At 39.6% G+C, this 20,055-nt stretch overlaps 1 protein-coding gene and 1 long non-coding RNA gene across 3 annotated transcripts in view; one reads left to right on the top strand and one right to left on the bottom strand.

Moving 5' to 3' along the window:
* LOC122981255 overlaps window positions 1-20,055 on the bottom strand; it is a 571,779-nt gene that overhangs the window by 504,317 nt on the left and 47,407 nt on the right. The gene's annotated exons all lie outside the window — the stretch shown is intronic.
* The window catches only part of stab1 (stabilin 1), a 93,559-nt gene that overhangs the window by 26,558 nt on the left and 46,946 nt on the right, over window positions 1-20,055 (top strand). For both annotated transcript variants that reach the window (XM_044349882.1, XM_044349881.1), the window contains 22 exons: window positions 27-89; window positions 2,172-2,267; window positions 3,432-3,518; window positions 3,628-3,739; window positions 4,095-4,281; window positions 5,042-5,135; window positions 6,224-6,382; window positions 7,502-7,597; window positions 8,159-8,254; window positions 10,431-10,478; window positions 11,122-11,255; window positions 11,809-11,920; window positions 12,536-12,613; window positions 13,046-13,147; window positions 13,253-13,354; window positions 14,220-14,351; window positions 15,443-15,571; window positions 15,697-15,750; window positions 16,094-16,207; window positions 18,277-18,472; window positions 19,654-19,749; window positions 19,871-19,916. In XM_044349882.1, the coding sequence (XP_044205817.1) occupies window positions 27-89; window positions 2,172-2,267; window positions 3,432-3,518; window positions 3,628-3,739; window positions 4,095-4,281; window positions 5,042-5,135; window positions 6,224-6,382; window positions 7,502-7,597; window positions 8,159-8,254; window positions 10,431-10,478; window positions 11,122-11,255; window positions 11,809-11,920; window positions 12,536-12,613; window positions 13,046-13,147; window positions 13,253-13,354; window positions 14,220-14,351; window positions 15,443-15,571; window positions 15,697-15,750; window positions 16,094-16,207; window positions 18,277-18,472; window positions 19,654-19,749; window positions 19,871-19,916 (2,333 nt within the window). The remainder of the gene's footprint in view (window positions 1-26; window positions 90-2,171; window positions 2,268-3,431; window positions 3,519-3,627; window positions 3,740-4,094; window positions 4,282-5,041; window positions 5,136-6,223; window positions 6,383-7,501; window positions 7,598-8,158; window positions 8,255-10,430; window positions 10,479-11,121; window positions 11,256-11,808; window positions 11,921-12,535; window positions 12,614-13,045; window positions 13,148-13,252; window positions 13,355-14,219; window positions 14,352-15,442; window positions 15,572-15,696; window positions 15,751-16,093; window positions 16,208-18,276; window positions 18,473-19,653; window positions 19,750-19,870; window positions 19,917-20,055) is intronic.

Genomic DNA, 20,055 nt, shown 5'->3' with positions numbered 1-20,055 from the left:
GTGTGTGTGTGTGTGTGTGTTTTCAGGGTCCATGTGTCCACTGCAGTTACCTCTATCAGACTCAGTGTCCAGATGGCAGCACTGAAATGGTAAAATACCTCATTATTAATGTAAAATGTCTATTAAATTCTATTTTACAGAGCCATATGGGGGTCATATGGAAGAATAACTATTGTTTTGAAATGTGTGTGACTGGATTGATAAACCCTACAGGGTCAGTTTTGACCTCTGATACGACCTCTGCCCTTCAGAATAGTTGGACAATTAGACAGTGTTGTAATTTCTTATTTACGGTATAGGCGCTGAATGAAAACATAGATTATGATTTCTGGCTCTGATGGACTCCAAAATCTAATGCAAGTTTCAATCTGTGCACTGTTTAGGAGCTTAGGTCACGGTCCAATGAAGTACCGTCCTACTACGCTACTTCCTGCCTATCAGCTAGGTTGTCAGGTTTGTTTAGGATTTACACGTATGTAGTAGCGAACCAGGAGAGCAAGAATGAGTACCAACTTCCAGTGTCTCTAATCACTGGATAAGATAATAACAACAACACGGTAAATTATTATTATCAGTGAAATCAGTATGTGTTAAAGAGGTCTCTTCTCTTCCTAGAAGTGTGTTAGTGTCTGACAGAGAGCCCCAGTACCAGGGCAGGTACGCCGCTCGTTCTAGGCATTACCCCAATATAGTGGCTCCTGTCCTAATCCTTCTAACGCTGGTCCCTCTCTTGAGAGAACCAAATTAGCACTATTAACACATTAGAGAATAGTTAATATGCAAGGGGCCTTACTGAAATGTAGCTGAAGAAGCCTTGGATGGATAGAGTCTAGCAGCCCAAAAGATGAGAAGAAATTTCTGTCTTTTCAGAAGATCAAGATGATCCTCTTGGCTTTATTCAGCAAAAATGAAGTACAAAAAACACAAAAAGTAGCAAGCAAAAATATTTTAAAAATCTGGCAAAGAGCTCTGCTGCAAACTCAAAACCTGTATATTAACTTCGCTCCTCACAAGATACATGTCTTTTAATACTCAGGGACCAAGAGGAGGTCTCCCTAAGGTTGTCCTATCAGCTTTCTACACACATCCTGCATATATTTTCCAAAAGCAGTTCATTGGTTACATTACACATGCGTACATTATAATATTAAAAGATATATCTAAGGATGTTATAGTAAGAAGTCACAAGGCATCTTTACAATGGTGGTTATTCACGTGGAGATCATACGACGCCCCTAAATAAAGTCCCCTTCTCATTTAGTCCAGACAGATGTTGTCCACTGGAAAGCCCAGCACTCGTCACTAGCAACAGTTCTCATTGATAACGATTGAAGGCAGATCTGCACAGCAGCACATCGAATTGACAGCGTTAAAAACAGATAAAATACAAATGTGTGTAACAGTAGTCCTTAACCAGATCAGTCCAGAGATCATTAAAACATATTATAGCATGGAGCAATGATGTTCATCCGATAATGATCAAACATTTTCTGTAGTAAACACAGACAGAAACAGCCCCTCATGGACAGTGTGCTAATATTGTGATTTCACAGTCTGGTGTGGAGCCTCCGCATGAACAGGACCTCCTTGTTCTTGGTGCTGCTCTGCCCCTTCGACCTTTCCTGGGCAGAAACACAGGCTCCTTCCACCTTACGCTCTGTAAAACAGGAAGCTGTAATACATATCCTCACAAAACAATCAGCCAACCAGAGCAGAGAATAAATTAGACACTGAGAGTCCTGTTTGATAATTAATGCATACTTTATATTTAAGGGTAAAATACAGGCCAGGAGAGGTATTATGAGATGTAATATGTGCTTTAAGAATAAAAAAAGGAGCCTAACTCGCTTGTTTTCAGTCTATTAAATACTAGAATATGAGATATTATTTATTTTCTGACACCAGTTATCAGTCTGTACTTTCATTTACTTGGTGTGACAATTAATTACTGTATTACTTTACTTTTTTTTTCTCCAAATGATTTTAATTTCCTGCTTTTATTCTTATTTCCCGATCCGTATTCGTGCCTCAAAATTTCCCCTTAAATCATGCGTTCAGTTTAGCCATTCATGCGGACAGCTTTCCAGTATTTTTTTCCAGCCTATGACTCATAGCAGTAGCAGTACGGACGTGAACAGAATGCAAACAAGTCTGTGTGTCTGTCTCTCCAGGACAATCATCAGACTGGCTGCGATTATGTCACGTCTCCACTCAAGCCAACAGTACTCAGTAAAGGCTGCGCCAAATACTGCAACACCACCAGACAGGTGAGAGTGGAATCAGTGGAAACTGCATCAACAGCTTTATTTTTAACTTCATTCAGGTGCCTTTCAGCTTTTCCCCTGCGGCGGCTAATGGTACCTTTAAATGAGAAATTGTTTACTCTGTTGACTGTGTACATATCAACCACCGGCAGCTGTGCTATCTGAGTTTCACAGATCACCAGTTTTGACATTTTTTTTTTTTTACAAATGATAGTGTCTGTGAATGCTGGTCATCTTACTCTCTTCTCATTCCTCAGAGCTTGGTGTTAAAATGTGGGAAAATATCATTCACAATATTTTTACACCAACTGTTTTTAGCGACCACTAACCAATCCTCCTGACACAAACCAGAAACGTGGCTGGAATCTCTGGAATCTGGAGGGTGTCATAGATGAAGAATTACAATGAAATAATAATAATAGATCATGGACAGTTATACAAACTTTTTAAAACTTTAAAGTGGCTATAATCGATATGTTTCTATTAACAATGGATCACATTACCACTTCTATGTGAAATGGCTCGCTTGTTGTGGGAAAACCCAAAGATAATTATGACCCGACTCTGCAGTTCCTCTCAGCTTCTCAACTCATTGTTTTGATTGTCCGGCCCGCAACTTTACTTTTTTATTTCACTTGATATCAATACTTTCATTGTGTTGTTTTTGGATGCAACAGACAGCTGTTTTCCAGTCTCCTAGACAGACAAAGTTAACAACTTTGGTGAACAATAGTGGAGTATTTAGCAGCTAAAAAGCCACATATTTCTCTCAGTAGTTGGTGGAGACAAAAACCTGAGATAAAAGGAGAGTGGATATTGGAATAATGAATACTGGCTTGTTTCTGCTGCCCCCAAGTGGTCAAAAAGCAGTCATTGCAGGTTTAGGTAGAAAGAAATGCCAAACTAGAGTGTTTTGTAATTATGTATGGAGTTTTCCAATGGTACAGTGTTTGAACGTCAGGTATATCATGTCTTTGACTTCTCATGTCAAAAACACAAACTCACAGGTACTTTTCAAAGGTAGCACGAAGTCAAACGAGGACCAACACGAGTTATAGTTACAGTTCATAGTTTTAAGAAGCTAGAAACAGACATTGAAGCTCTCAGTGGTCAAATGGTGGTCTATGATTTAATGTGTATGTGTGTGTATGTGTGTGTGTTTAACAGACAGCAGAGTGTTGTAAAGGTTTCTTCGGTCCGGACTGTAAACCCTGTATTGGAGGATTCCAGCATCCCTGTTACGACAAAGGAACGGTGAGGAACAACCAAACATCTCATCTGTCACCGGAGCCTCGTCTCTCAACTGACATGTTTTTATTTTATTTTGTATTTATTTATTTATTTATTTATTCACCACATGCAGTGCTTTGACGGTATCCATGGCAACGGCTCATGCAGTTGTCAGTCAGGCTTCAAGGGTATCGCCTGCCACATCTGTTCAGATCCGTTCAAGCACGGAGACAACTGTGACGAAGGTAACGGCTCCTCCTCATCAAAGCAACTAAACACCTGGTTTTGGCTTGAAGACGCCCCCTTTCACACATTCAAATCCAGCATTAAAATCCAGATCTTCTAACAGGATTTGTCATCCATGAGCCCCAGTTTTCAGAAGTTTAACTGGATTATAATAATACCTGTGTACATTTGTAAATAACCAGCTGTATATTTAATAAGTCTGTTATATGCAGAGCCAGCAAAGTGACCATAAATAGAAAATGAGCTTAGTTTGAACAAAGGGGTGTGTTTTGTCTGGTGTGACACTGGTCCACTATTGTGACTGACGAACCTGAAATTATCACATGGTGTGTGTGTGTGTGTGTGTGTTTTCAGAGTGTCGCTGTGTCCACGGTGACTGTGATAACCGCCCAGGCAGTGGAGGTGCGTGTCGGAGAGGATCCTGTTTGGAGGGATACTCTGGAGAAAACTGCGACAAGACGGCCACGCCTTGCAACTCTGACGGACTGCTGGAACACTGTCACATTCACGCATACTGTACACAAACTGGGCTGCACACTATGTGAGATACTTCTACTGCTACTACTAATACTACTAGTGTTAATTCTGGCACCTGACTTTGAGAGGAAATTTGTATTGTAGTTACATTTTAGTAATTTGACTTTATTATATATGATTTAATGACAAACACACACTTGATCGACTAAGGAGATATCAGTTAAAATTCAAAAAGCAGGTGTAGATTCAGTGAAATACCACAGAATATCTGAAGGAAAAGAGCTGAAACACTCTCAGTTATTCAGGCAACCTTGTCCCTAGTCACAATATCGCTATAAGATTGTCTCTATGGCAACAATCATATCGCCAGGTCAACCTTGACAGGGAAGATGACATCTTTCTGTCCTTCAGTGTCTGCTTCTCTAAGCAGCATTTCATATATGACACATATAAGAAAATTCCTTTGCAGAATTGTAAGACATTTCAGTTTTCATCAGTGACTTTTTAGTCTAATTTTTGTTTACATTTTTAGTAAGCAGGAGTTCAACAAAGCTCAGTCCTGGGTCCCCTGATCATGTAGCACCTACACAATATTGCACCAACTACGTACCCGTTCCTACATCCGTAATACATATGACTGCTGCTAACTGCTTCTCTCTGGCTGTTTCAAGCTGTTCTGCAGGCTGAAAACACTCGACCCAACATAACACTCTGTAATTCTTCAGTGGTTCTCTTCAGGGTTTCACAGCTGATCAACACCAGTCACTTCTCTGTTCTCCTCAACAGCTGCTGACTTCGTTCTGTCTTTGTTTGTTTGTCACCAGGTGTGTGTGTAAGGATGGATACGAGGGTGATGGTCACTCCTGTTCTCCCTTCAACCCCTGCCTGAGGAGCAACAGAGGAGACTGCGACGCTAACGTAAGACTGTTGACGTAACTCGCCAGAGTTATTAATATTTTCTTTGGACCCTCCCTCGGCATAGAAATAACATTCCTCTAAATAATAGAACAATATTGAGTTGGTAGAAATAACTTCACCATTAATAATATTGAAAAAACATACAAAATTTAAAAGTTTCGTTACCCCTTTTTAACATTTTATACCTTCTCAATGGAACAATTATTATAACAATAACGGCCAATTAGAGCATTACAAGTGAACTGTGATGTTGCAGAATAAATAATATAATGTACCACTACTAACTACAGTATAAAGATCCACATGTATTCTGTGTTTCTCAAAACTGACATATTGGACCTGTTAGCCACACTACAAGCTGACTGTGGTGAAGAAAAACAACTCTGACACAGAAACAGGATTGCTGAACGCTGCAAAACCGCCATTATAACTCATGACACATGTGAAAGCCAACTTTTTGATGTAACTCTTTATAATAATAATAATAATAATAATAATAATAACTGCACTTCGAGTAAGGGATCACAAGGTGCTTTCCAGTGCAGGGAGACAGTGAGAGACAATCACACATATAAAAACAACAGCATAAAAAGACTGTTACACATTAAACCTTCAATAAGGTAAAAATAAACATAAAATCTGGCGGTAACAACAACAAATAAGACTTGTGGTCAGACAAGAAGGCGAGTCTATAAAAATGTGTTTTAAGACAGGATTTAAAATCTGAGGCAGTGCCAGCTCGGTTTTGCTGAAAGACAACATTGCTCTGATCTGATCTATGTGATCTTTCCTACAATAAGTCTCACAGGGCTGAAATAAAATGCAAATAGTAGGTGAGAAAAAATTAAAAGGCCCTTTCTCCAAAAAAGGACTACTTCCCTTCAGCCAAAAGAAAAAATATATAACACTCCCCCTTTCATGACCTGCACAGCCCCCAAAATAATTTTCCCACAGTCTCTAAGAAGAACCTCAATGACCTTTATTCCTGAACACAAAACCACAAATATGTAAGAGAGAAAACAAACGTCATATTTGTCTTTTTCTTTTCCTGTCTCTCGCTCTCTCTCTCTTTCTTTCTCTCTCCGCAGGCACAGTGTGTGTATGTGGGTCCGGGTAACGTGTCGTGTGTGTGTGCTGAAGGTTGGACAGGTGACGGCAAAGTGTGCGTGGAGATCAACAACTGTCAGCTGGAGAGTCGAGGAGGCTGCAGCAGCAACGCCGACTGTACCCACATCGGACCCGGACAGGTCAGTTAAGGACAACTACTGTACGTCAGCTGGAGCGTCGCTCTCTAAAATGTAAATTCAATTCAGTTTTATTTATATAGCGCCAAATCACAACAAAAGTCATCTCAGTGCACTTTTCACATGGAGCAGGTCTAGACCGTACTCTTTAATCTACAGAGACTCAACAATTCCCCCATGAGCAAGCACTTGGTGACAGCGGTAAGGAAAAACTCCCCTTTAACAGGAAGTAACCTCAAGCAGAACCCGGCTTTTGGTGGGCGGCCATCTGCTTTGAGCGGTTGGGTTGAATAAATACGACCTCCAAAAACAACATCATGAATACTAACTGTTGAACATAAATGGCTAAAACCGTAAACCTCGTTGCTTGACGTACTGCTGAGGAAATGCTGCTTTGGTTTTCAGTTCGCCCTGTTTGTTATATCCAGGCGTCTGTAGTTCAGAGGTTGTAGACTTAGAAAAAACAGACCAAGAGGAGTGAGGAGCGTCTTACGCTGTGTTTGTTTTGGAGTTTGACCTACCCTCCAGCAGCTGGAAGAAGTTAGTAATAATTGCTTTAAAGACACAGTGAAATAATTGTGTTAATTTATACACCAAACATACAGTATGACAAAAAATCAAAATCCCTGTCTTTCCTATGTCATGAGCTTGATGACTCATTTTGAACTCAGGGATGTATTCAAAAACATATTCAATCAATTAAAACATCCATCATACAAAACTACATTTGATTGCTTGTGTGGGTCGTAGCAGCAGCTAACAGAGTAATATGGAGGTACAGTATGGATAGAGAGAGGTGTGTCTTATATCAGTGGGTAAAAACCTGTTTTCATTTCTGAAATAATGTGACTTCGGTCTGATTTCTTCATTTCTCTCTCATTCTCCTCCTGATCCAACAACACAGGTGTGTGTGTGTGGAGTCCTTTACAGCTCTGTTTCTCTCTGCAGCTTTGTGTTGCATCGCATTCGCAAAAGCCAAGGCCACTTTTTAGCGGTCCAATCAACTCTAAAGGATTTGATTTAAATCCCTTTTGTAATTGTACATCAACCACATATTGTGTCACATTACAGAAGCTAAAGACATCCTAACTTGTGTTTCACTGTGAATCTGTGTGTCTGCAGAGCGAGTGTGTCTGTAAAACAGGTTACATGGGGAACGGGATCAAGTGTGACCTCATAAACCCCTGCCTCAAGAGGAACGGAGACTGCCATGAGCTGGTACATACACACACACACACACACACACACACACACACACACACACACACACACACACACACACTCACACAGAGTATTTGATCATTTATTTATAGGAATAAATTAACACAGGAAGGCGCAGAAGCTCAGTAGTTAGCACTGTTTGAACCTGTCACCCAGTGCATGCTGGGATCGGCTTCAGCTCCCTGTGACCCAGTGCAGGATAATAAACACATACCTGTAGAATAAAATGGATAGATTTGGTTTAATTTGATTGATTTAAGTGTAATGTTTTGGTTTGTGGTGCACTCTAAAGGACAGTTTGCACTTAGACAGTAGTTCTCAATGTAAGTGCAGAGTAACTAATACATTGTAATACGTTTGTTTTTAAAATTTAATGTTTCAGTTTTCAGCGTTTCTCTTTAATGCCTTTTTTTTTAATGACTTCAATGTGGTGTCTATCGAAAGGGTTTGTTTTTCTTTGTGCTAAGAGTGATAATAACACGTCTGTAAAAAATATGAGAATGGTTGTGTTAAACTTGATCATGATCCTTAGCTGCTGAGTGGTTTTCTGTCTGTCAGGCGAAGTGTGAGCTGAAGGAGGCTGGGACTCACACCTGTACGTGTCCTGACGGCTACGCTGGAGATGGAACCATCTGCTACGGGACATTAATGGATGTAAATATTCATATTAGCATCACATACACGTGACGGCACCGTAACACAGTTTAATATACTTACAAATAGCTTCCTAAACAAAGAATGAGTGAAAAAACCAGTAGTAGGCAAATAGTGACCTGAGGGCCAAATATAACAAAAAATAATTGGCCCCCGAATGAAAGCTGGAGTTTCCCCTTTTATAGATTATATCAAATCTTTAACATCTTCATAAATCCATAGTAGATAACAAAGTAAACACAAGACTCATGTAAATCCCAATAAATACGACTTTGTAACATCTTAAAAACTGCATAACACAGGCACATAACATAATTTGGCCTATTTGACCAGAATAGATTTGTGTCAATGACAGAACAGCGGAAACAGCGTATATGGATCACAGTTACAGTGATCGATCACTTTCATGAATCAAAAAGAATCACTCCTATACAAATGCTGTTTAAATAATTTGCTTATAGTAATGAAGATGTAATTGAATTACAGTAATCCTATTTTTTTTTACTTTACTCCCATGATACACGTATGATATGTACTTAGCGGCTGTGGCACCGTTACTGCTTCGCGGTAACCCGTCTGCTTCCGGCTGGTGACCCGCGGCTGCTGCTGAAATCATGACGGGAAAAAGAAAGTAATTTTCTCTCAATGAAAAACATTATCTCCTCAAAGCTTATGACAAACTGCCAGAAACGAGCCAACGAGATGCAGCAACGAGCGTTTGAAACAGCTGTTCTGTATTTTGAAACAGTCAAATTCAATAAATAGGGAAGCTGCCCGTTTCATTTACTTTATATCTATGTAATAAATATATAAATGTCAATTAGATGGTAATCTGCGTATGAAATAAAGAAATAAAGAGAAAGAAAAAAATCAGTTATAATAATCATCCGCTTTATAGTGATCAATTTGACCCAGACAGACGTTATCTACAGGCCACTGTTTATTTTGTGTGGATAAGTTATCAATTACATTTGTCATGTATGAGTATTTTTTTGCCGAATGAGTATTAACATAAGCTGCTGTAACTCTGTTAGCTTACTAACTGGAATTATGAGAGGAGAGATATCTGCCCTCAAGTGCAGCCATAAAACTGTCTTATAAATCTGTTTTATTCTTGAATGAATTAAAAGAATGAATGATTGCAATGTTATTATTACTGGTAAAAAAAAAAAAAGCTATGACAAAGCTATGAAAATCAGAACCATGAAGATGTTTTTACAGTCAAAATTCATGTCAGAGTGACTTTTAAATTAATGGATTACTGTTTTTTTTAAGTAAACATTAAACATCAGCGTTTCTGATGTTTCCCCATCAAAATGCTTCTATAGCTTCCGAACCTTTGAGCAGGTGGGTCATTGTACGTTTTTGAGCCAGCAGGGCCACCGAACCACAATTATGGACATGAGGGGAGGACAGACCGTTTTTTGTTAGCTGTGATTTAATAAATATAAGGGCCTCACTGTTTAAACCTGCAGTGCAGAAACTTTGTCTCCTTTTTCTGGCAGTGAAAGTAATCATACAAACACTTGACGACATCATCGCCACAGACCCCTGATGCTTTTTATGTGAGCCGGTCCGTTCTGATGACGTAACGCAGTCAGGGCGCACTGAGGACAGTCGGCCTCCGTCAGCAGGCGCAAATCAATCATTGCTGGTTGACCAGTGCGCCAGTGTGGGAAAGTTACCACAGACACCAGATTTAAAAACTCTGAGCGGCGATAATCAGCATTGTGTGAACCTTGTTCAGCAAGTGATTGAATGTAACAGACTCCAAACTACAGCTTTAACATCTAAACTGACTGATGTTGACATTTGCAGGATAGTTTTAAGCTGTTCTAACACATAAACTGCTGCCAGACGCTTTAAACTCAAAGGTCCCACTGAGCCCAGATTAGTCTAAACAGAACAAACAGAGTTAGATGATTCAGAACAACTTCAGCTTTATTGTTGTTCAGCTGTCGGAAAGCTGGAAAAATAAATATATTTAAAAGAATTATACAAATAAATAGAATAAAATGCTTTATCTTGACCAGACATTTGGTTATCAGGTACCTGCAACATCATTCTGGTTATCTGTTTAACCACTATGTTCAAGGGCACACCCTGACTAAACACTGTGTGTGTGTGTGTGTTTGTGTGTGTGTGTTTGTGTGTGTGTGTGTGTGTGTGTTTGTAGGAGCTGGACATGAACCCAACGCTGTACGGTTTCTCCCGACTGATCCAGGTGTGTAAGAACCAGACTCTGTAGTTACAGTTTTATGTTCTTAACTTTTATGTTGTGACTGGCTTTTATGGTGCAACTTGTTTTTACTAAGTTAAACTTTGCAACTTCCAAACTAAGTTCAAATTTAATTAAACTTTTAATTACATGAGTAATCAAACTAACCTTCCCTCTTGGGGTTAATAAAGTTACCTAATCCAATTTAATCTAAGATTAGGGGTAGTTGCGTAAACGGAGATCATTTATTTCAAGTGAAATCAAGACTTTAAACTCAAAAAACTGCTGTTTTATGCTTTTTTTTAAGGTATTTTTTCTTTTTTCTTTTCTTCTTACACGTGTGCTTTAGTGAGCTTTATATTTACACGTGTCTTGTTTCTACATTCATTCTATATGTTAGTTGTTGTGTATGTTGCGTTTATTTATGTTTCAATGAGCCAACAGCATTTTTCCATTCCAGTGGACAATAAAGTTGTATTCTGTTTTATTCTATTACATTCTATTCTACCTTTCAAACCCTTTCAGAGTAGTTATAGCTGCGTTAGTAATCGAGCTGGTCAATGTTTTAAGGAATAATTCTACACTAAAGAGAACACAGTATAATATACAGTATATATATGTGTGTGTGTGTGTGTGTGTGTGTCATCAGAAGTACAGTCACGCCTCTGAGGACCTGAGTGGGAACCTCACAGTGTTCATTCCCTCCAGAGAAGCTCTGAAGAACATGACCTCAGCTGAGACCGCGTTCTGGACCAGCCGACACCACCTACCTCACTTCCTGCGGTCAGTCACGTTGCACACTGATCAATCACAAATCATCTATTATTTTATGTTTTATCTTATATGTTTTATATATGTAATGTTAACGTGATGTTAAATGTTTTTGTCATGTATGATCTTTACTTATGTTTTTTTGCTTTTATTTTTAAGCACATTGAGTTTACGGCTGTCGTATGAAATGTGCTGTATACATAAATTTGAATTGACTTGACTTGACAGCCACACACACACACACACACACACACACACACACACACACACACACACACTCTCTCTCTCTCTTTGATCACTGACACACATCTCTTGTTTCTTTCACACCAAAGTACAAATATCTTCAAATGACTAAGTGATGCATAGAGTTAGAACAAAATGGATTACACTGCTTTTACATCGATCTATATAATAATAATAATAATGATAATAATAGAGCCAACTGTCACAACATTTCATGCATAAATGTTTCACACATTTCAATAATCTGGTCATAAAAAGAACTGACTGGTAAATCTTCATCCTCAAACAAGCCTCAACATTTTCTTCTTCTTCCTGGTTGCAGGGCTCACTTCCTGCAGGAGATGTACACTCTAGAAGATATGGACAGACTGGTTGGCAGCAGGTTGCCCTCTCTGAACCCTTCCACTCAATGGGAGATCAGCAACAGCAGCGGGGTAAGGAGTGGGTGACTGTGACTGATGAACTAATTACACATTCAGGTGGATTCACTAAGATTTACACAGTTTTGCACCTCTAGAAGCAGATGTGTTAACAGTGTCTGAGTCGACCTGCTCGTCATCTCTTCTGCAGCCGTGTGCAAACTGTCCACAACCATTAGTACATACAAACTCGTGCTCTTGTCCGTGTGGGAGTTGCTGATGGACTCTGCCACTGTGGTTTGTGCTGTGGACAAATCTAATCTAATCCTCCTATAAAACCACAAACAGTGTTTTTTATATTTTTGTTTGTGTAGAGGTGTTGCTTGATGTATTTTTCATATTTGGACAGAGCCAGACTTGCTGTTTCCCCCTGCTTTCAGTTTTTTAAAAGATAATTTTTGGGGCATTTTTGCCGTTTGCATCTTCCCGCTGCATCCACTTCTTATGCTAAGCTAGGCTAACCATGTCCTGACTCCAGCTCTGTACTTAACACACAGACATGAGATTGATATCCATCTCCTCATCCCGCTCTTGGAAAAAATGTTGAACTGTTCCTTTAATGGGTCCAATAAAGTACTGTAGGTAGACATATACACAAAAATACATTATATAACATTTGTTTTGTTGCAGTTGATCCGTATTGGAAACGCCTCCATCATCACCCACAACCTGCCTGCAATCAATGGCTACATCCACATCATAGACCAGGTAGGAGTCGACGTCTGAGAGCAAACAACACACTGGCCGGTAAACTATTAGACTAAATGTGTGTTCAGACAGTGAAGTGAATGTTTTGTGTTCTTTCGCTCCAAACAGTCTCTAGACTAGATTCATAAAGCTGCAGGATAAGCATAAATTTTTCATTCCAGTTAAAACATTTTCAACTCGCATGGAAATGTCACAGCAGGCGAATTTATGCATAATTGTGTCTTTCCATTGACTTTCTATGCAATCACCTCTAAAACATGCTTCTGTCTGAACACACAGTTGGAACCTTTTTGCAGGTAAAGTGAAACTGAATGGAAGCAGATCTTGCTGCAAAGTGGAGTCTTTATGGTTCCTACAAAAAAAATTCTAGTGAACTGAACCTTGTCTGTCTGTATGTTTGTTTGTTTGTTTGTTTGGTTTGGATGCGATCAGATTCTGGCACCACCCAACTCACACCTCCCGCCCGAGCCCCCCACCCTGATGGCCTTCCTGAACTCCTCCTCCAACTTCACTCTGTTCAGACAGTACGCTCTGGTAAGATATCTGTCGAAACTCAACTCAACCTTATGTATTCCTGTTATGAAGTAAACTAACTGCCTGTCTGTGTGTTTAACTAACTAACTGTGTGTTTTCTCACAGATGTACAACCTGTCAGAGGATCTGACGTCTGAATTCACCATCCTGCTGCCGACGGACGAGGCCATAAGGCAACACCTCAGCAAGACTAACTCCTCCCTCCTGGTAGGTCCAGATGATATTAGTCGTTGCACACACTGCTGTTGGGTTATTACACCAGTACCAACGGTGCCTGCTGTCTGGAAAACTGAAAACCCTCCTCTATGATTTAAGTCACACTAAAACGGATGCTTTACCCACGGAAAAAATGTTAAGCTACACAAGGCGAGATTTTCTTCTTTTTATGTAGATACAACAAACAAACAAATTAAACAATCCTGAACATTATCTTGTCTTTGCCGCTCAGCAGTAAGAGTTAAGAGCAGGATATGAGTCCTTGTGTATAAGCATTTAGCAGAGTTATTCTTTCCAAGCAATGAAGGTAATGTGACATCAGATAAAACGCTTCTGGGGATTCACTCGTCAGACTTCAGACCTTATAAATCCATTCTACACCTTCTATTTCAGTCATGTCCATTTCATTTCCGCTTCATGCTTCAGTCTGACAGCGTGTTCATGTTTGCTGTTTTCTGTTTGGGAGGGAGAGTTACTGTACTCAGTCAGAAGTGACCGCCATATCCGTCCCTTCAACGTCTTTTTCAGCCAACACAGACGCTGTGGTAGCTGTAACTGCAGTTAACTTAATGTTTGTTATTTCGATTGAAGATATATGTCGTAATAATTGTTTTTTTATTTCTGTAAGTCAACATACAACAACCTGTGCAGCTGCAAACATCTCATCTACAATTGGACATATTTTTCTTGCTCTGACTCTGATTTATTGATTATTTTTTCAAACAACAGGAAAAATGACAAAATGTAAATGTAACAGTGGACCTGTTTGAATCACTGACCACATCAGAGATGTGGGCGGTGATCACCAATAAACCAGAATGATCCTTTAACCCAGTTTTCCTGTCTGTCTGTCCAGAGCTCCGATGTGTTAAAGTACCACGTGATTCCTAATGAGCTGCTCTTCCCTGATCACCTGTTTGACGGCACGTTGAAAGCCACTCTACTGAGCAAGGACCACGAGGTCCAGTTCCACTTACACAACAACAAGGTAACAATAACTGGACCACTACAAATTCACAGTTATGTGACACCAGAATATTGAAGACTTGTCTGTTAGTTTAAGGACCAAACTGCTGCTTTTGATATTCCCACATATTCAAGTTAATTTATTAGAGAGGTCATCCACATCACGGTCAACACATAGACACATTTATTTTTGTGTGATGGTTGAGAGCAGTTACATTTTCGAATATTCACCCTGTGATATATTTAAGGAAATTTTGGCATCTGAGGTTTGAGAGTCAGCTGCCGAACAGCAAGTAAACTCACCCTTTTCACGATGTCCATATTTGCTTATTGTCGGTCGTCTGGGTCGGATTTCATGACAACAGTGATTGTCGGTAGATTTGTTTTTCAGCCACTGACTCTCGGTTCTAGGACGACGCTAAACTGAAGAGATTTTTGAAAACGGTTCCTGCTCACAGCTGCAATCTACAAATTCTTAGATTTAGTAGAAATTAACTGAGACCAATAGCTGCCCAGAGAGAGGAAAATCAATCTAAACACTGATGGCATGATTTGGAGGATGATAAACATTTACGTTAAATATTAAAAAAAAAAAAATCATAGTTAAAAATCCCCTCCAGCCTCCAGACGTGTTTAAGACTAAAGTACTCTGCCATGAATTATAATTTGTTTTCTGATGTTTTCTCCACAAACAAACTTCTAGTCAGAATTTCTTAAAATGTCGACATCTCCTTCTTCTCCCTCAATTAAAAAAAAAAAGGAAGTAATTTTCATTTTAAAAGTTTAACTAATGGACACAAGATGTCTCCTACTTCAGTGCAAAGTCTGTTCTCAGTGTACGTGCACTGAAGGCTTCATTTTTTTCACATATAGTTTGCATACTGGACCACGATTGGCTCCAAACTAGTTGTGATGTCACAAATCCTGCTCGTACACACACACGTCTTAATCTCAGATTTAAGGTGAGCTCAAAGAAACTTTTCCCCCTTCAGCAGTGTATCAAACTCTGCCCAGTGAAGCTCAAACATCCAACCGAAGGAAATTAATGTGTAAATCTTCGTCAGCCAGACGGAGTGAAGAGTCTGATTTGTTTCTCCTCCTCTCGTCCTTCAGACAGCTGTGAACGATGTTCCTCTTGACGGCAGTTTCATCGAGACGCAGTACGGCGTCATCATCGTCATCCCTCAGGTCCTCCAAGTCCGCCGCAACAGATGCAACAGACCGATCACCCTGCGAGTCAACGTAAGGATGGAAGAAGTGTTGGATGGATGGACCTTAAGTCTTTTTAGGCTTTTCTTTATTCCACAATGGACATAGTTACACACGGGAGAAAAAAAAAAAGTCCCTCTCTCTGTTCTTATCTCCAGGGAAGGTGTACAGACTGTGAGGGACGTCCTCGATGCCTCTACAGTTACAAACCAGTAAGTCACAGGAGGTGTACACAATAATATGAACACCTGTACATCATTATCAAACACCACGATCTGCGGCCTCAGAAATAACCTCAATCAAGTATGCAATTCCAAGATTCATACAGTGAAGGTTATTCACTGTATTTTCCAGGTGTTGCTGTTATTATTTGCTCCACCTGAACATCATAGTATAGAAAAAAAACTCTATGAATCTTGTATTTGGTTGTTGAGCAGGTTTTACAGTTGTATTTACGTGCAGTTTTTCAGTCATCAGTCTCTCTCTGTGTCATGCCTATGTTCTGTTACAGCTCTCATTTTGGGTTTCTACTGTTTCTAATGTGGTCTACTTCAGATCAGAAGCCAGTTTCCGGCCAACATGAAGCCCAACTGTAAATTCAGGAAGCGGGTTGGATCCAAGAGGAAGGCAGTGCCAGGCTGTGTCATCAAATGTCTTCGGGTCACCACGGTAACCACTGACACTACTGCCAGCACTCCAGTATTACCGTTATTACTACCACCGCTACTACTCAGGGCTGCAGTTTGGTTAGGTATTGAGAACTAAACTGGGAGTAAAATTTCATTCAAATTTACAACCAGAATAAAAAGTAAATTTAACAGCAACTCATTAAATCTTTGATCAAACTTGTCGTTCTTGAGAGAGGACTCTCCGTCTTTATGTCAACTCTTTTTTAGACTCAATCTTTCTGAGTACAGTCTTGCTACTAATACATCAACTAATAGTAAAATTATTGCCCGAATGACTGCAAACACTACTGCTAATACTGCTGCTATTAGCCAGTATTAGTGTCACTGCTCCTACTGGTAGTCTGGGGATTTCTGAATGCGAGAGAATGGTGGCGAGAACGGCCACTAACAAACCTACAGCCCTTTACATTTTGTAAAGGATACACCTTACCGGAAATGATGCTCTCTCCCATTCTCCTCCATCGTGAACTGCATGTCACCACCCCAATATGAAGGGCCACCCTAAAGAAGTTTGATTGGTTCTACAATGCAGGTTTTTTTTTTTTTTTTTTAAAAACTTCTCAGTTTTGACAACAAAACCTGGGAGAAGATCCTCAGTCTCTATGAGCAAAGTGTTTAGTCTAGGTAGTGGCAGTAGCTAACACTAGGCGTCACTACTGCTAGTGTTGGTATTAGTACTGTAATTACTACTGCTACTACTGCCATTACTCAAACTGGTGTTACTCCGATACTAAAGTCCCTTTCAGATATGCCCTTCTTTATGTAAATATGGCGGGGTCTCAAATCTGAATTGAATGTGTTGTTGAATGTGACATTAAGACTGCTATGACAAGTATTTAATCACATTTTATAAAAAAATTAACAAAATTACGAATCTACAGCCATGCTAGCATCTCTGCGAGGCTGTGCTTAATCACAGTGGTGCTTTGAGTTAAATGCTAATGTCAGAATGCTAACATGCTGATGCTAAGTAAGTGTAATGTTTACCATGGTCATGTGAGTTTAGCATGTTTCATACTAATATTTGCTCATTAGCACACAGGACAAAGTACAACTGAGGCTGATGGGAATGTCTTTAGTCATAAAGCAAAGTACTTGATAAATTGTATTTTGACCTGATGGTGGATCTAGATGAAAAGTTAAGGAAATCATCAAAGTAATTGCTGTTTATCCTGTGGGGCGGGGGGGGCATGAGTATGTGTAACAAATTTAATGGCAATCCATTCACTCAGAGGCTTATGTGAACCTTATGATGGTGCTACAGGATAAATCAGGGGGTCACCAAAGTCAGTAGGATTCAACGTCTGGGGACCATTAATGCTGCTAGCATGGCTGAAAATAAATTATCATCTCTTATGCATAAAGAAAGTACAAATATCAGTTTGATAAATCAGACATTTATGTCCCAATTTATAATTTTGTCACTCTCTGCTTGTACACTGTCAGATAATTATAAAACAGGCAACTTAATTCTCAAAGAAAAGATGAAACTGGTGAGAAAATTTTGCCATGGATTCACTGTGAGAACCGGAGGTCGAGCGCCCCGTCGTGTAAACAATGGTCATTCATGGGTAAAATAAGTACCATAATTACCATCAGTGATGCAGCTTGTGAGAAAACTGCAAGCACTCTTATTTGTTGGTATCATTATTTTTCATTGCTGTTCTCCAGCAGTGGCAGGGCTCCCCCTGCAGACCAGCTGACAAATATCACCAAGCATTGTAGCTCTTTCCATAATGGTCTTGTGACATCTGAATAAAGGTGTAATGAACATATTTTTTACAGACAGACGTTACTGATTCTGAGTCTGAAAAAAGGGCTTAATAATTATTGTTAGTGTTTGAATCCCTGTCCTGGAGAGACTTAGGAAGGAAAACCGTCCCTCTACTTGCTTAATAACAATTATTATTATTATTATTATTATTATAACAATACAGGAAAACAATTTTCAGTCCCACAGTCGGTAATGTTTTTCGTTGCTCTGCTGTTTTTCCTGTTAAAAAATGAAAATAATAATAAGAATAATGATAGTGATGGTCTGTCCTGCAGGATCACTCCTGTTGCCCTGGTTACTACGGTCATGAGTGCTTCAAATGCCCTGGAGACATTGGCAGCTGGTGCTCCAATCATGGGGAGTGTCAAGACGGTACCCAAGGCAACGGGGAGTGCCGTTGCTATGAGGGTTTCCATGGCACCGCATGTGAGGACTGTGAGCCGGGACGATACGGAGTCAACTGCTCCTCCAGTGAGGAACATACACACTCGTCCTGACAGTAGCTCTCCTGAACACACAGAAAGACTCTGACTGCTTCAAGTGTTTGTCTGCCATCATGTATTTCTGCCACAAGGGGGCGTTAGATTAGACTAACAAAAAAACAAGACCAGACTTCATGAGGCATTACCAAAGCCTCATGGGAGATGTAGTAGCTGTTGAATGCTAACAGAATAACTGGTGTTAAATATATTAGAATAACAAGGTATTAAAATTTTACTTTTTAGTAGTGAACATTCATTTATCTTGAAACATGGACAGAAAATCTCAGGAACATGTTTCTGCTTCTCAGAAAGATAACGTCTTAGAAAATGTTGAAACTTGAAACTCAGACTAAAAGAAATATTTCTTCTCTGTCTGACATATCATATCAAAAACTGAGCTCATGAGATGTAATCTGACTGTTGTTGGAGGCTCACAAACATGTAACAAACCCGTGAGACTAACCAACCTATGACGTTAACAAACCTACACTGCAAACACACTTGTGAGGCAAGAAATCTTATGAGGATAACAAAACCCGTAAGACTAACACACCTACAATACCAAGAACCTGCAACACTAACACACATATGACAACAGGAAATTTGTTTGGCCAACAAATCTACAACTTTACCAAACTTATAAACCCTTAAGACTATCAATCCTATAATGCTAACAAGGCTATGAGGCTACTTATCGATGCTAACAAATAAACCTAAAAAACTAAACCAACTAACCCCTGAAAACTGCAAGACACAAACTAGCTACCAATTCTAAAACGTTAACAAACCTCTGCTGTGACACACTTGCAAGGCTAACAAACCTGTGACACTAACACATCTACAAGTCTAACGAACCCCAAATCCATGATGTTAACAAACCCACAAGGGTAAAAATCCTACAACGCTAACAAACTTAAGACACTAACACATTTAACATAACTTATGATGCAAACAAAACTGTGACATTCACAAACACTCACAACTAGTGTGACTAACAGTCTTACAACACAAATTAATTTACGAGGCTTAGAAACCCACAACTTTAACAAACTAGTGAGACAAAACAATTAACAGAATCAATAGAACTATGATGATAATAAACATACGATGCTGACTAAGCTAGAAACGTCTTTATTTTCACAGTTTAACTTGTGTGTGTGTGTGTTGCAGAGTGTACGTGTGACCATGGGAAGTGTGAGGACGGTCTGGCGGGAAGTGGCAAATGTGTGTGTTATAAAGGTTGGAAAGGAGCTTCATGCTCTATAGGTAAGACACAAACACACACACACACAGTGGAACTGAAACTACACTGATATTTTCTCTAAACTTGTTCTCACCTGAAATCTTTATGTGTGCGTGTGTGTGTGTTTGTGTTTGTGTGTCTCAGAGGCTAAGGATGACGCCTGTGGAAATGTGTGCGATGACTACGCCAAGTAAGTCCTTCTGTTTTTGTATCACAGAGTCTGAAATCGTTAACTGTTCACTTACTCACAGCATGTTTGCCATTATATAACGTCTGAGTTATTGTACTGTACGGAGGGTCGTGATTCCTGATGGACCTTCACTCCTTAA

The sequence above is a fragment of the Thunnus albacares genome, chromosome 4, assembly GCF_914725855.1.
Source record: "Thunnus albacares chromosome 4, fThuAlb1.1, whole genome shotgun sequence".
NCBI lineage: Eukaryota > Metazoa > Chordata > Actinopteri > Scombriformes > Scombridae > Thunnus > Thunnus albacares.
Note: the sequence above shows the minus strand (reverse complement) of the source record. Positions and strands in the feature narration are given on the sequence as shown.